The following is a 17,369-nucleotide window of genomic DNA, read 5'->3' on the forward strand; positions in this document are numbered from 1 at the left end:
ATCTCTCCCCGTCAAATCCTGCAGCCAGTTCCCTCTAAAAGTGTTAAGGGGCTCCCGTTCCAGATATCAGTGTTTTGGAGGAAACGAAAAGCCCTAACTTCCAATCGCCACCATTGGCTGGCAAAAAAAATACAGTAAGCAGAAGACAGGAAATTGAGGCCTTCCGCTGACGCAGTGAAGCCAAGACGTGACGTCACGTCCGCCCAAAACAAAGCAGCCCGGCAATTTCTAGATACCGGGCGGACCCGCCTTCAAAATTAGCAACTGAGCATGCGCTAACGTCCATATGCAGGGAACGTGATTACATCAGTGTCAGGCGCCGGCGTATCTGAATAGAACTCAGTTTACGCAGACGCAGAAAACGCAGGCAAACCTGAGGTCCTCAGAATGGCGGGCACGGGTTTGGTGGCTGGAGAGGTTGTGGTGGATGCGCTGCCGTATTTTGATCAAGGTTATGAAGCCCCTGGTGTGCGGGAAGCGGTGAGTGCGGGGTGTCTTTGTAGCTGACTCACTGTTCGCTGGCTCGGTACCGAAAGAAACGTGTTACAATTTGCTGCTTCTACCCTGGCCCCAATTCTCTTTCTAAGGCTGCAGCGCTGGTGGAGGAGGAAACTCGCAGATACCGACCTACTAAGAACTACCTGAGCTACCTAACAGCCCCGGATTATTCTGCCTTTGAAGTAAGTATGTCTTGAGCCCGGGTATGAACGAGGATTCCTGTGAACCTTTATTTTGGATTGAGAGCTTCAGCTACGTAAAAGTGATTTTTAAATTCCAGTTTTAACTATTGCCTGCATAGGTATCAGTCTATTGAAAACAGCTAGATAGATAAGTCTTCTCTGAGGTTCTTATTCTAAGATCCATAGGAAGACTTTCTGGTACTCCACGACTCACTTAATGCAAAAATTTGTGGCTACAATTCTTTGAGACAGGATCCATGCGTAAATTCTCAAAGGGACCCTCTCCTGCCAAGAGTCACTCTACAGCAGGTGATCTAGAGTTTTTTAATATGTATAAACCTAATTACCTAAGCCCTTTAGAACCACTGGAGAGTGGCGTATTAAAGTCTAGTTATTTACCAAACGTTTGTGGTATGACTGAAAGGACAAACCATATCCAAGTGTATACTACTCTTTTCTCAGCCTTCTCCTTTTTTCTATAATCTGTCCAATGTTTTTATTAACACATTTCTGATTAATGTAGGCAAGAACTTTCACTGATACGAATACTTTCCAAGTGCTAGGTGCCATTCCAGATTCTGAAATCATAGAGATAAAAATATGTGGGTTTTTAAAAAGTATGTATTTTGTTTTCTTTTAATTTTTTTTTCTTTATTTAAGACAGGCATCCTTTCCAAAAAAAGATAGGGTTTCTGAATACAGAAAAATACAATACAATGAGGAGCTAGATATATAAAACAAAGTTTACGATAGTATGTATAAATGTGTAATAATATGTAAAGGACCTGTAGTGGAGGTATATATAAGGACAAGAGGATTAGAGAAAGGAGTGCCCATGCTTGCCTAGGGAGTCAGATGCTGTTCTACTCCACACAGTGAGTATGATACTATTTTAAATGTATAACCTTGAAGTACACCCAAGATTCTAGTTAGGGTCTAATTAGCTAAGTGAAATGTAAGATATTTCTAAATTATTGGATTCAAGTATTTTAGTATGTACAGCCTGGAAGTTTTTTTCCCATTATACCTAATCGTTTATTTATGAAAGGATTGTGTTATTAAAAGGCAGTATTTAGCTGGGTGTGGTGGCTCACACCTGTAATCCCAGCACTTTAGGAGGCTGAGGTGTGAGGATCACTTGAGACCAGCCTGTGCAACATAGTGAGACCCTTTCTCTACAAAAGAAAAATTTAAAAATTAGCCAAGCATGATGGCATGCACGTGTAGTCCCAGCCACTCAGGAGGCTGAGGTGGAAGGATCACTTGAGCCTGGGAGTTCAAAGCTGCTACAGTGAGCCATGCTAATGCCATTGCGCTCCAGCCTGGCAACAGACTGAGATCCTGTCTCAGAGGAAAAAAAAAAGATATTATTTGCATTAAAGTAACATGAAAAAATTGTTAGTTAAGTTTGTTGTTTCTGTTTGAGACGGAGTCTTACTGTGTCACCCAGGCTGGAGTGCAGTGGTGCCATTTCTGCTGACTGCAACCTCCACCTTCCGGGCTCAAGTGATTCTCCTGCCTCAGCCTCCCGAGCAGCTAGGATTACAGGTGCCTGCCACCATGCCTGGCTAATTTTTGTATTTTCAGTAGAGACGGGGTTTCACCACGTTGGCCAGGCTGGTCTTGAACTCCTGGCCTCAAGTGATCTGCCCACCTCATCCTCCCAAAGTGTTGGGATACAGGGTGAGCCACCACACCCAGCCTTGGCTAAGTTTTAAGTAGAAGACATATGTTCCTATGAACGTGTTTTCCTATGCTTTTTCTAAATATTGTTACCTCGGTGTAGATGTTAACCACATTAAGAACTAAGTACAGTGGCTCACACCTGTAATCCCAGCACTTTGGGAGGCTGAGGTGGGTGGATCACGAGGTCAGGAGATCGAGACCATCCTGGCTGACAGGGTGAAACCCTGTCTCTACTAAAAATACAAAAAATTAACTGGGCATGGTGGCGGGCGCCTGTAGTCCCAGCTACTCAGGAGGCTGAGGCAGAAGAGTGGCCTGAATCCAGGAGGCGGAGCTTGCAGTGAGCCGAGATGGTGCCACTGCACTCCAGCCTGGGCGACAGAGCGAAACTCCATCTCATAAAAAAAAAAAAAAAAGAGAGGACTGAATACAGTAATGCTTCTTTATTGGACTGATTTCTGATGTTTTCAAATAACTGCATTCAATCACAGACTTTTTATAATACTTTTGCCAGTTTTTTACCTTCTCTTAAATACCTTTGTAATTATTTACTGATTATTTAATTAGCAAACTCCTGGGTTCAAATGATTCTCCTGTAATTATTTTACTGATTATTTAATCCTTTCTTTTTTTGAGACAGAGTCTTGCTCTGTCGCCCAGGCTGGAGTGCATGCAACTCCTCGGCTCGCTGCAACCTCTGCCTCCTGGGTTCAAGCGATTCTCCTCCCCCAGCCTCCCAAGTAGCTGGGATTACAGGCATGCACTACCATGCCCAACTAATTTTTGTATTTTTAGTAGAGACAGGGTTTCACCATTGTGACCAGGCTGGTCTCAAACTCCTGACCTCAAGTGATTCACCTGCCTCGGCCTCCCAAAGTGCTGGGATTACAGGTGTGAGCCACCACACCTGGCATCCTTTCTTAGTAATATTTGGTAATGTATACTGGGCTCACTGTCTTTCTTGGTAAACAAAACAGCTCTATAAACTATATAACTATGTTCGCTATCCCCATTTTTTAGCTGGGAAAACTGCAGCTTAGAAAGGCTCATTGACTAAGACCTTAACCATTCTTCAAACTGCTTGTGAAATTACTCTTTCATTAATTCACTTAACAACTATTTACGAAGGTCTATTCCATGCTGGGTATTGGAGAACAGTATCGGCGGGGTCCATACTGATGAACCTTACAATCTAGAGTGTTGAGATGGACAATAAATAGATCAGAAAAATTGTTGATAAATGCTGCACAGAGAATGATAGTGATGAAGTAACTGGGTGACTCTAGGTTGGGTGGTTGAGGAAGGCCTTGCAAAGCTGAGGTGAGACTACTCTATGAGCAGGGATTTCCCCCACCGCCCATGACTTAGCTCCATGAACACTGGCTTAGTCTTTGGAGAGAGCTGAGCTAAAATTCCAGATCTATCACTCACTGAGCATGTGAGTTAGTTAAGGGTTCCTCCTGTGCTTTATGGCTCAAGACTACTTATACCGCATTTTTATACTGCCTCTTGTTTAATTATTAGCTGTTACTCTTTGTCACTGCAGAATTTTCTAGCTAAAATGCCTTGGTTTTTTTGCAGGAAACTAGGTAACTACATTTTCTTAAGATTATGTGTAATTTAGCAGTAGCCCCTGCAAAATGCTTTCAACAGAAAGAAATGCTTAATACAAATTTTTTTTTTTTTTTTTTAAGATGGAGTCTCACTCGGTTGCCAGGCTGGAGTGCAGTGGCGCGATCTTGGATCACTGGAACCTCCGCCTCCCGGGTTCAAGCAATTCTCCTGCCTTAGCCTCCCGAGTAGCTGGGATTACGGGCGCGTGCCATCATGCCCAGCTAATTTTTGTATTTTTGGTAGATACGAGGTTTCACTATCTTGGTCAAGATGGTCTCAATCTCTTGACCTCATGATCCACCCACCTCGGCCTCCCAAAGTGCTGGGATTACAGGTGTGAGCCACCTCACCCAGCCTAATACAAAACTTTTAAAGATTAATGCAGGCTTCTGTAAGGCCTTTGATACTTATTCTCTAGTCTAATTGTTAAGATAGTTGAAGGCCTCGGAAAATTAAAATTACATGGAATAACTGAAGTATTACTACAAACGAATATTTTAAGCCATTCTTTATACTCAGGGTAGGAAATGTGCAGAACGGAAATGGGATAAGATATTGGCCAAAACATCCCTAAAGAGGAAGAGCCATACTACATTTACTTGCAAACAGTAAAATTGCTAGAGAAGATAGTGAATATAAAGAAAAGACACTTTGGGAGACTGAGGCGGGCAGATCACCTGAGGTCAGGAGTTCAAGACCAGCCTGGCCAACATGGTGAAACCCCGTCTCTACTAAAAATACAAAAATTAGCTGGGTGTGGTGGCAGGCGCCTGTAATCCCAGCTACTCGGGAAGCTGAGGCAAGAGAATCACTTGAACCTGGGAGGCAGAGGTTACAGTGAGCCAAGATTGCGCCATTGCACTCCAGCCTGGGGGACAAGAGTGAGACTTCATCGTGAAAAAAAAAAAAAGAATTCTTAGATTTCTGGAGGCTGGAAAGTGTGAGTAAGGTTCACAGGCTGCATCTGGTGAGGGCGTTCTTGCTGATGTGTACTTGGTATACAGTCCTGAAGCAGCACAGAGCATTACATGGCATGTAGGGGCACACAAGAGAAAGACAAACTGGCTTTTATAACATACCCACTCTGGTGATAACTCATTAATCCATGAATGTGTTCAGCCTTCATAACCCAATCACCTCTTAAAGACCCCACCTCTTAATACTATTACATTGGGGATTAAGTTTCCATATGAGTTTCAGAGGGGACAAACATTCAAACCATAGCGCTGTCCAACTGATGGTGATATGCTTCTGGAATTGAGAACCGCTGGTTTAGGATTAATCCTTTTATCTGTGGGCTCCTTAATACATGCCACTTTTCCTGCCTAAGCTGAATGTGAAGACTGTGTGTGTGTGTGTGTGTGTGTGTGTGTGTGTGTGATTCTAGAGAGCATTTAACTCAGAGAAGAATTAGGGAAAGGTAAATGATTCATTATAATAGGTAGTGTAGCTTAAATCTGTTCTTTGGTGATTGTTAATTTCAATTGTCAACATGATCTTAGAAATCTTTTTCTGATTTACACGTCAGACTGACATAATGAGAAATGAATTTGAAAGACTGGCTGCTCGACAACCAATTGAATTGCTCAGTATGAAACGGTAAGAATATTAAAATGGAAATTAAAATTTAGTTTGTAGTAACTCAGTAATGAGCTGAGATTTGTGAAGAATGTATTTGCTGGCTAATATTGGCAGTGTTGGCTGGGCGTGGTGGCTCACACTTGTAATTCCAGCACTTTGGGAGGCCGAGGCTGGCGGATTGCTTGAATCCAGGAGTTTTGAGACCAGCCTGGACAACATGGCAAAACCCCATCTCTACCAAAAAAATAATAATAATAATAATAATAAACAACGTACCTGGATGTGGTAGCACGCACCCATAGACCCAGCTACTTGGAAAGCTGAGGTAGGGAGATCGCTTGACATCCTCCAGGAGATGGAGGTTGCAGCAAGCCGAGATTGTACCACTGCACTCCAGTGTGGGGAACAGAAGGAGACCCAGTCTTGAAAAAAAACTATATATAGAGAGATGTCTGTAGATACAGATATAGATAGATAAAGATATATCTATGGACATAGATATAGATACAGAGATCTATAGATAGATATAGAGATGTAGATATAGATACGTATCTATAGATATCTGCAGATATAGATCTATAGATATCTAGAGAGGCAGTGTTGAAGGACTGACTGGGTAGTATGAAGAGGGTATAGAAGGAGTCATATCACTTCTTATTTTTTTCTCTACCGGGGAATGGGTATGTTAGTGGATGGGTGGATGTGAGTATTTTACAAAAATGGTAGCAAAGGTTTTTGTCTACTACTTTTTCCCCTTAATATATTATTCACATCTTAATATTATTAAATGTTCTTCAGTGACATCATTTAATAGCTAATATAACAATATTTTATGTGAATGTAATGTTGCTTATTTAACCAGTTCACATTGAAGTGAACATAATGGTGCTAAATCATATTTGTAAATTGATTGTTAGGATATATCAGTTTCTTATTATAGCAAGGTTTACATCCTCAGTCTTCTGTAGTTTTTATACTATATGGAAACTCATGGGACATTCTGTTGGGAAGAGATGTAAAGTCTTGACAGTACAGATGGTTTTATTTTATTTTGTTGTTTAATTTCAGATATGAGCTTCCAGCCCCTTCCTCTGGTCAAAAAAATGACATTACTGCATGGCAAGAATGTGTAAACAATTCTATGGCCCAGTTAGAGCATCAAGCAGTTAGAATTGAGAATCTGGAACTAATGTCACAGCATGGATGTAATGCCTGGAAAGTATACAATGAGTAAGAACCTTTTTTTTTTTACTTTTCTTTCCGTCTCACCCAAAGTTTTAGTACCTTTTAAAAGTATGGGAAGTGCTGGGTACAGTGGCTCACGCCAGTAATCCCAGCCCTTTGGGAGGCAGAGGCAGGTGGATTGCTTGAGGTCCGGGGTTGGAGACCAGCCTGGCCAACATGGTGAAACCCCATTTCTACAAAAAAAAAAAAAAAAACACACACACACACACACACACAAAATTAACTGGGCATGGTCACGCGTGCCTGTAATCCCAGCTACTTTGGAGGCTGAGGCATGAGAATTGCTTGAGCCTAGAAGGCAGAGGTTGCAGTGAGCCAAGATTGTGCCACTGCACTCCAGCCTAGGCGACAGAGTGAGACTCTATCTCAAAAAAAAAAAAAAAGCCGGGTGCGGTGGATTACGCCTATAATCCCAGCACTTCAGGAGGCCGAGGCGGGTGGATCACCTGACGTCAGGAGTTTAAGACCAGCCTGGCCAACAGGGTAAAACCGCATCTCTACTAAAAAAAAAAAAAAAAAAAGGATTAGCCAGCCATGGTGACGCTTCTGTAGTCACAGCTACTCAGGAGTCTGGGGTAGGAGAACTGCTTGAACCCGGGAGGCAGAGGTTGCAGTGAGCTGACATTGCACCAGTGCACTCCAGCCAGGGTGACAGAGCAAGACTCCATCTCGAAAAACAAAAAAACCCCCACAAAGTATGGGTAGGGGAAGTGTGATAAAAATAATATAGCTAGACTTTTTCTTGGGATTATGTTCTAAAACTACGACCCATATGAAAGGCCACTATTTTGAAACCCACCCCAAAGTTCAAGAGTACTAAGAGGACCTAAACCAAACTGCCACATTTAATGAATAATATTGTAAGAAAACAAGTTCTGAGGTCCCATTTGCAGAGCACCACTTGATAGAATGTTATCAAGTGTGCTTAAACAGTTGATTCTCATTAGTCGTGCATTATGTTCTTTAAGTCCTGTGGACACTGAATTAGCAAATACTGTACCATTTCTCCTAGGGGGAATATATACATATCCATGTGCACACATATACATATCTCTCACACAGATTATAGTCTTAAATCCTAGAATAAACTCATCCTGGTAGACTTCTGTCTTTTAAATAAAGAGAAAACAAAGTTGAGAAATATAAAGTAACTTCCTTGAAACTACCCCACTAACAGATCCCAGACTTAGAACTTGAACTTCATCCTCTGCTTATTTCTGTATGAGAGCAGAAACAAGAAGGCAGAGCACCTCCTTGTTCATCCTCAGCTGCGAATGTGCATGCTCAGCAGCCCGGATTTTTCACTGCTCTGCACATGTCCATGAATGACTGCAAAACACTACAAGTAGTAATTTTGAGATTACAGATAAATTTGAGCAAGTATTTATTGTCAAAACAAGCCACTGACCTCCTGTTTCTGTTCCATGTAACTAGCTGTAGCTTTAGTATTTATTGTCTATCTAGAATTCAGATTCCTTGCTTGCAAAATTCAGTGGTTAGATTATCTGCATGGCCCCTTTGTACCCTGAGATTTCCTGATTGTGTATTTACAATTTAAGAGAAAAAGGCCACAGAACTTCATAACAGTGTGTACAACTTTTGTTAGAGTGTGTTTCCTGAAACATAGCTGTATAAAATAAAGCAAAACCATGAAATGATAATACTGTTTCTCAAATCTTCAGAATTATGCATTAAGTATTTGTAGCCACATAATGCCAGTGGACAAAATCCAGAATTTGGGAAACTCTACAAAGCCAACAACTAATTTTCTTTTATATATCTATATATTGCAAGGGGGAAAAAAAGAAAGAACGGGATCAGGGTGATTAAGAAATTTAAGTGACATCAATAAATCTGTTTCACAAAATGGAAAACTGTGATTCTCAAGAAGCTTTATCTAATGGAAGAGACAGTAAGTTGTATGCCAAGTAAGCAGTAGTCTATTTTTGGCAGTATGGGGGCAAGTGTTACATTGTGTGCTGTGGTCTGTAAGCTAAGCATTAAGAGATAGGGCATTGCTAGGCGTGGTGTTTCACACCTGTAATCCTAGTGCTTTGGGAGGCTGAGACAGGAGGATCACTTGAGGCCAAGAGTTTGAGACCAGCCTGGGCAACGTAGTGAAGCCCTGTCTCTACAGAAAACAAAAAATAGCCAGGTATGGTGGTACACACCTGTAGTCTGTTTGAAAAAAACAAAAAAAAAGATGTGGCGTAAAGTTGAGGGTTGTTGAAGAAGGGTGAAATTGGAATGTTTAGAAGGAAACAAGGAAAACATTCCAGGAATGGAGTGCATAGATGCAGAGGAAAAAATATGACATTGAAGAGAACACTGCTGTCAAATTACCTGAAAACCTTTAATAATTCCCTGTTACCTGCAAGGTAAGGGCCAAGCTTTTTTTCTTTTTCTTTGGAAGTGAAGGCGGGAGTCGGGACAGAATCTTGCTCTGTCGCCCAAGCTAGAATGCAGTGCCACAATCTCAGCTCACTGCAACCCTCCCGGGTTCAAGCAACTCTTTTGCCTCAGCCTCCAGAGTAGGTGGGATTATAGATACACGCCACCACGCCTGGCTGATTTTTGTATTTTTTGTAGAGATGGGGTTTCACCATGTTGACCAGGCTGGTCTCAAGCTCCTGGCCTCAAGTGATCCTCCGGCATCACCCTCTCAAAGTGCTGGGATTATAGGTGTGAGCACCTGACTGGGCCAGGCTGTTTAACATGGTATTCAAGGCCTTTTCCTTACTCCCTCAACTGTAAACTTTTCACTCAACCCAAACTAGTCCTTTCTTTGGTGATTATCATAAATCCTGCCTCTTGGCCTTTACTTGCCCTTGACTTTTCCTGTTCTACCCAAATTCAGCTTGTTTAGGGCCCAGCTCTAGTTCGCTTACTTGTCTTCTTCCCTGATTGAAATTCTGCTTCTAGTATTGTCTCCCTCTTCTGAGTAACTCTACACAGAATTATTGTGCACATCACTTTTTTCCATTTAATCACAAAGTCCTCTGTAGTGCTTAACATTCCCCTGAGCATATTTTGTCTCCTCCAAATTCAATGGACACTTCTCCAGAGGAGGTGTACTATATTTTATCAAAGTATATTTAAGAGGAAGGGTGGGAGAAGGGAGAAGACAAACTAAACTTTCAGGGAGAGCCAATTCAAAGGAAAGCTCCCTTGTTGGTGGGCAGAGTCTGGAATAGAGCACTAAAATCAGTAGTCCTCAGCATGGAGTGATCGTCGAAGTCAAGGAAAGAGGGTTGACCTGAGGGAAAGCCTAGAGAGGCACAGCTGTTTAAAGACTGAGTCTTGAGAGAATTGCAACTAATGCAGGGAAACCAGTCAGTAGAGATAGGAGAGTAACGCAGGTGAGCAGCAGAAAATTTGAGTCACAAAAGCCAGGAAACAATATTAGATTTAGAGCAAGAACACATTAGGGCCAGATGTGGTTAAAATGGACCCTATAGGTGATTGATCCACTGCCTTAAGAGGAAACTGATATGATGTGGAATTATATCTCAATAAAGCTGTTATTTAAACTTAAAAAAGAGATTAAAATCTGTTTTATTACTTCTCTGAAATAATGATATGGTACTCTGTATTATTGAACTTTTCTCCTGTGCTAGTTACAGCTGACCTGGACTGGTATCTGTTTTTTATTTTGCTGTGCATAGGTTACATGCAAATATGGACTGATCTCTCAAATCTACAACAGTTTTCTTTTTCTCACCTCTCTCTAGTTAGCAGTGGACAGGAGGAGAGAATGACAGGATAAATGTATATGAAGAAATATAGAGATAAAAGGGGGTTGAGAAATAATAAGTGGATATACTCAGATATATTCCATCTTCTCTGTGACAAGAAGTCATGACAGTTTAAGAAGTGACAAAAGGCTGTGTGTGATGTCTCACGCATGTAATTCCAACACTTTGAAGGCCAAGGTGGGGAGACTGCTTGAGCCCAGGAGTTCAAGACCAGCCCAGACAACACGATGAAACCCTGTCTCTACAAAAATATTACAAAAATTAGCCAGGCATGGTGGCTTATGCCTGTAATCCGAACTACTTTGAAGGCCTGAAGTGGGAGGATCGATTGAGCCCAGGAGGTTGAGGCTGCCATGATTGTGCAGCTATACTCCAGCTTGGGCAACAGTAGAGCAAGACTCTGTCCAAAAAAAAAAAAAAGCCGGGTGCAGTGGCTCACGCCTGTAATCCCAGCACTTTGGGAGACCGAGGTGGATGGATTGCTTGTGGTCAGGAGTTCAAGACCAGCCTGGCCAACGTAGTGAAACCCCATCTCTGCTAAAAAAAAAAATACAAAAATACAAAAATACAAAAATTAGCAAGGCATGGCAGTGCACGCCTGTAATCCCAGCTACTTGGGACACTGAGGTAGGAGAATTGCTTGAACCAAGAGGCAGAGGCTGCAGATCACACCACTTCACTCCAGCCTGGGCAACAGAATGAGACTGTCTCATAAGAAAAGCAACCTAAGTACTCAAAGTATCAGGCAGGGCATAGTAATTCCAGCAGTTTGGGAAGCCAAGGTGGGAGAATTGCGGCTCCTCGGGAGGCTGAGGCAGGAGGATTACTTGATCTTGGGAGGTGAAGGCTGCCGTGAGCCATGATCACACCACTGCATTCCAGCATGGGTGATAGTCCTTGATTATGGAGTGTCCAACATAGTTCTTGGCACAGAGCTCCATAAATACGATTTTTAGCAAAAAAACTTGAAAAAGTTCACTTTTAATTGGTACTATTTTCATGTATTTTAATCTGATTTTCCTCTTTTCCTTCAGAAATCTAGTTCATATGATTGAACACGCACAGAAAGAACTTCAGAAGTTAAGGTAAATTGTTTTTTCCTATTACAGAGTGAACTTTATTAAAGTGAACCTTTAATAAATAGATAATAGGAGGAAAAAGAAAGCAATGAGACTGCAGCCAGGTGAAAGTAAACAATTGATCCACTCTCTTTGTTCAACATCTGGCAGTGGGTTTGCCCTACCTAAGTAGACGAGTAATAGGCCTGAGGTCTGAAAACATCTCTGCCACTTGCAGCTTGCAAGTCTGCAAACATGGAAAGACACTTTTAGAGGGGGAAAAAGTTGGAGAATAACACATATAATCTGATTTTTAAAACCGATTTCTACACACACATATAGGAAAGCCTGGAAGGACACCCAGCAAAAACTCAACAGGAGTTATCAGGAAAAAGGAGACATGCATGCGAAGAGGGACTTGAGACTTGTAATCTGTGTGTGCTCGTGTGTATGTGTGTGTGATTTCTCACAATGAGCATGTTTTATGAAGCTCGTAATCAAAAAATAAATAGAAGAACAGTAATTTCTACAGTTAGCCTGTAACTGTACATAATATTGTTCTCATGGGATTAAGATATTCTCTTGTGTTATAGAGTTTTCTGTTGAGTTTTGGTCTTACATTAAAATGTCATTAGGTTGTATAATTTTTTACAGAAAACATATTCAAGATTTAAACTGGCAGAGAAAGAACATGCAGCTCACAGCTGGATCTAAATTGAGAGAAATGGAGTCAAAGTGAGTATCTATAATTCCATCATCTTTTAAATTGTTTAGCCCTGTCAAGGTCGATTCAATAATATGATTCAAATAGCATTCAAGTGGGATGCCATAGGTGTCAAAGAAAATGCTGTTTTCTGAATTCACCCTTCACTGTCTCTGCCTTTCTATAAGGTGTTAAAGAGAACTATAAACGAGAATTGAACCATTGGTGAAGGATCCTTTGCTAAATTGAACCATTGCTAAAGGATTCTGGTCTTAGAATACCCTGTTTTTAGTCTAGTATTTTTGGCCTTGAATAGAATTCTACCTTTATTCTCCTTTTAAATGGAAAAAAAAAAATCGCCAGCTACAGTGGCACATGCCTGTAGTCCCAGCTACTGTGGAGGCTGAGGCAGGAGGATTGCTTAGCCTGGGAGGTTGAAGCTGCAGTGAGCCATAATCGCACCAATGCATTCCAGCCTGAGCAACAGAGTGAGACCTAGTCTTAAAAAAAAAAAGGAAAAAAATTAATTTTATAAAATATTGTAGGGAGAGAGATTTCATACTTTTCTTGATAATCTGTTTGCACCTCAGGTTTATACATTTAAAAAAATGTTCTTTTACATACACACTTTTGCCTTTATACAATATCTTGAATATTTGTGTCATTTCTCTTTTCTTTTTTGCTTTCCCATTCCCTTTGTCCCTTCATTACTCAAGTTATTCTCCTTGTTCTACCATCTCCATGTACGTGTTATCAGTCTCTTTGGTACCCTTTCATGTTTTTTCCTCAATTTAATAAACTGTTGCCTCTTTCCTTTTTGTTGATTAAATTAGATACTGTCTTCATCACTCTTTCCTATTTCTTCTGATTTACAAGTTCTCTCATCTGTTTCTAATTTGCTTTTTTATTAGTTGAACCATGCAGTTGTAAGAAATAATATAGAGAGCCAGGTGTGGTGACTCACATTGTAATCCTAGTGCCTTGGTAGACCAAGGTAGGAGGATTGCTTGAAGGCAGGAGTTCAAGATGAGCCTGGGCAACATAACAAGACCCTGTCTCTACAAAAAAAAAATGTTTTTAAATGAACCCAGGCATGATGGCATGCACCTGTAGTCTTAGCGTCTCGGGAGGCTAAGGTGGAAGGATTGCTTGAGCTCAGGAGTTCCAGGCTGCAGTGAGCTGTGATCACACCACTGCATTCCAGCCTAGGCAACAGAGAAAGACCCTATCTCTAGGGAAAAAAAAAAAAAAGAAACAAAGAAAGAATACAGATTCCATGTACCCTTTACCTACTTTTCCACAATTGTGCCTTGATTTTTTTTTTAATGGAAAGTTGAAAGTAAAGTTTAGGCCGGGTGCAGTGGCTCACGCCTGTAATCCCAGCACATTGGGAGGCCGAGGTGGGTGGATCACCTGAGATCAGGAGTTTGAGACCAGCCTGGCCAACATGGTGAAAACCCCACCTCTACTAAACATACAAAAACATTAGCCAGCCGTGGTGGCATGTGCCTGTAATCCAGCTGCTCGGGAGGCTGAGACGGGAGAATCGCTTGAACCCAGGAGGCAGAGGTTGCAGTGAGCCAAGGTTGTACCATTGTATTCCAGTCTGGGCAACAAGAGCGAGACTCTGTCTCAAAAAAAAAAAAAAAAAGTGAAGGTTAGTGTTATAGCTCTGGGTGAACATGTGTATACATTTAAAATAAAATCTTCTAAGAGAAATTTTACACTGAGTAATTTTTTTCCTTTTTCCCCCCCATTCTAGTTGGGTATCCCTGGTCAGTAAGAATTATGAGATTGAACGGACTATTGTTCAGCTAGAAAATGAAATCTATCAAATTAAGCAGCAACATGGAGAGGCAAACAAAGAAAACATCCGGCAAGACTTCTGAAAAGACAGTTTAGCAGGTAGAAGAAAAGGTGGGCTTTCACAGAAGGCATCTGAACTTTTAATGAACTGTGAAGGACAACAGCATCTTCGCAAAACTATTGATGTTTAAATGTTTAGAAATCATAGAATGTGTGGGCTGCTGTAGTAATTCTATTTGTATATCTCAACAGAATTAAAATGTCTAGCTTGGTGGTATTTTTGTAACCATAAAAGAAAATCTTTAGGCTTTCAAAGTAAGTTATGACTTTAGAATAATATTGTGTCAAAGAATTAATTTTCAGCCATGTGGACCATATTTTGTATCCAAGGATCCTTATTTAAAACCTTCAACATGTACAGGAAGTTGGAAATTTTTGGTTTATGACTTTGTCTAATAAAGAGATAGTTTGAAACACATTCTTGATTACCAAACAAGACTTCAGAAATACAGTGACTGTACAGAGTCATCATTGTCACCATCATCATCATAGTTAACAGTTATATCAAGCTTAATATGTGCTGAACACTGTTCTGAACACCTTAGATAGGTGAACTAGATGTGTATGAATAAAAATTATTCGGTTCTCACAAAAACCTCAGGAGGCGGTTACTGTTTTTCTCATATGTGGACATGTAACAGACCCCAGTTAAATAACATAACTTGCCAAGGTTTTATAGCTGAAAATGTCAGCTTTTTTATAGAAAATGTCAGTCAGGTTTTGAACCCAATAGTCCAGCTCCAGAGTTAATGTTCTTACTTCTCTACTTGTAAGGAATTAAATTGTATAAAAGATTCGTGCCCAATTCAGAAAAAATATTTGCAACATATCAAAAGGTAGTCTTGCTAGGTGTGGTGGCTCACGTCTGTAATCCCAGTGATTTGAGAGACTGAGGTAGGAGGATCACTTGTGTCCAGGAGTTCAAAGCCACCATAAGACATGATTGTGACACTGCACGCCAGCCTGGGTGTGCAGTGAATCAAGGTAGTCTTAATGTGTAAGTACTGACTTAAAATTATTGAAAGGTCAGTGGCTCACACCTGTAATCCCAGCACTTTGGGAGGCTGAGGTGGGCGGATCATGTGGTCGAGAGGTCGAGACCATCCTGGCCAACATGGTGAAACCTCGTCTCTACTAAAAATAGAAAAATTAGCTGGGCGTGGTGGCATGTGCCTGTAGTCAAGCTGCTTGGGAGGCTGAGGCAGGAGAATCGCTTGCACCCATGTGGCAGAGGTTGCAATGAGCCGAGATTGCACCACTGCACTCTAGCCTGGTGACAGAGTGAGACTCCATCTCAAAAAAAAAAAAAAAAAATTATTGAGATGTTTATCTCAATAACTGAGAAATATAAATTGAAAAATCTAAAAATTATTTTTCAATTTTGAAAAATATAAAAGGATGTTCATTATAATACAAAATAAACCTAGAATTTTTTGATCTATGATATTGATAAATGGTCAGTACTTTTGAAAGTACCTTAAGACAATTGAGAGCCACATTTCTTTCTTTCTTTTTTTTTTTTTTTTGAAACGGAGTTTTGCTCTTGTTGCCCAGGCTGGAGTTCAGTGATCCGATCTCAGCTCACCACAGCCTCCACCTCCCGGGTTCAAGCAATTCTCCTGCCTCAGCCTCCCAAGTAGCTGGGATTACAGGCATGTGCCACTACGCCCGGCTAATTTTGTATTTTTAGTAGAGGTGGGATTGCTCCATGTTGGTCAGGCTGGTCTCAAACTCCCGACCTCAGGTGATCCGCCCACCTCGGCCTCCCAGAGTGCTGGGATTACAGGCGTGAGCCACGGCACCCAGCAAGAGCTACATTTCTGTGTTAAAGATAGGGACTGTGGGAATGAATGCATATGGAGTGTTGTTATCCATCTCTTCATTCCCCACCCTTGGCCTTCTCTCGGAAGGAAATGGGAAGAGTTGTGGAGTATTTGACCAGCCTAAGAGAAAAGACCTACTACAGTTGTTGAAATTGAGAGTTTCCCAACAAATGAAATGACCAAGCCAGGACACAGAGCAGAGAGGCTCAACAAACCACCCCCTAACCAACACAGCTTCTAAACCGTGTTTTAGCTCCCCACTTTTAAACTTGAGTAGAGAGTTGAGGATCACCAGATAAGGCAGTTGTACATTGTGAAAGACAAGGAGTAAAACAAATCTGCGAAAGACTATGGAGAAAACAGATGATGTAAGAAGAAAACTTTTTTTTAAGAAATATATCCTCAGGCTGGGTGTGATGGCTCATGTCTGTAAATCCCAGCACTTTGGGAGGCCAAGGTGGGAGGATAACTTGAGCCCAGAAATTTGAGACTAGCCTGGGCAACGTAGTGAGATCCTCATCTTTACAAAACATACAAAAATTAGCCAGACATGGTGGTGTGTGCCTATAGTATCAGCTACTTGGGAGGCTAGGGAGGAGGATTGCTTGAGTCCAGGAATTCAAGCCTCAGGAGGCGGTTACTGTTCTAATGAACTATGTGACACTGTACTCCAGCCTGAATGACAGAACCAGACCCTGTCTCAAAAAAGAAAAATATATCCTCAGAGAAGATATTGCAGCCATAATAATATACAAGATGCTATTTTATTAAGAAAGAACAAAACAGCTCATCGAAATTAAAAATATGGTAGCAGGAATTAAAATTCAATGGGAAAGTTAGGAATTAAAGTTGACAAACTCAAAGAAAGTGGAGCCAACAAAGACAAACATGGAAAACAGAAGAGAAAATAGGAGGACCACTCTGGAAAGTCAGTAGCTGAATAACCTGAGAGAAAACTGGAGGGAAGAAGTCATCAAAATAATTCAGAATTTTCCAGAACTGATTGATAGATAGAATTTCCAGAATCAAAAGGTCACTGCACAATGGATGAAAATAGACCAACTCTGGAGCATGTTATTTGTGAGATAGCAGAACACCCAAGCACACGAAGATTCTGCAGGCATGGAGTGGGGGAGGAGGGGCAGATTGTTACATATAAAGGATCAAGAATCAAAATGTCTTCAAGCTTCTCAACAATATCTTTGGAAGCTACAAAGAAGATAATGGAGAAATGCCTTTGGAATTCTTACAAAAAAATTATTTCCAACCTAGAACTCTAGACATAGGCAAATTTTAAAACAAGGGTTAGGGTAGAATAAAGACACTTTGAGATATAAGAGATCTCAAAAGCATTTCCT

General features: G+C 41.0%; 1 protein-coding gene across 1 annotated transcript; it reads left to right on the forward strand.

Moving 5' to 3' along the window:
* Nucleotides 1-337: 337 nt before the first annotated feature.
* On the forward strand, nucleotides 338-14,783 carry BCAS2 (BCAS2 pre-mRNA processing factor). The gene is made up of 7 exons (XM_007977481.3): nucleotides 338-480; nucleotides 588-680; nucleotides 5,509-5,579; nucleotides 6,630-6,791; nucleotides 11,596-11,646; nucleotides 12,274-12,354; nucleotides 14,085-14,783. Exons 1-7 carry the CDS (start codon nucleotides 388-390, stop codon nucleotides 14,209-14,211), a joined length of 678 nt encoding a protein of 225 aa, XP_007975672.1. The 5' UTR covers nucleotides 338-387; the 3' UTR covers nucleotides 14,212-14,783.
* The last annotated feature ends 2,586 nt before the right edge of the window (nucleotides 14,784-17,369 follow it).

This window comes from Chlorocebus sabaeus, chromosome 20 (genome assembly GCF_047675955.1).
Source record: "Chlorocebus sabaeus isolate Y175 chromosome 20, mChlSab1.0.hap1, whole genome shotgun sequence".
NCBI lineage: Eukaryota > Metazoa > Chordata > Mammalia > Primates > Cercopithecidae > Chlorocebus > Chlorocebus sabaeus.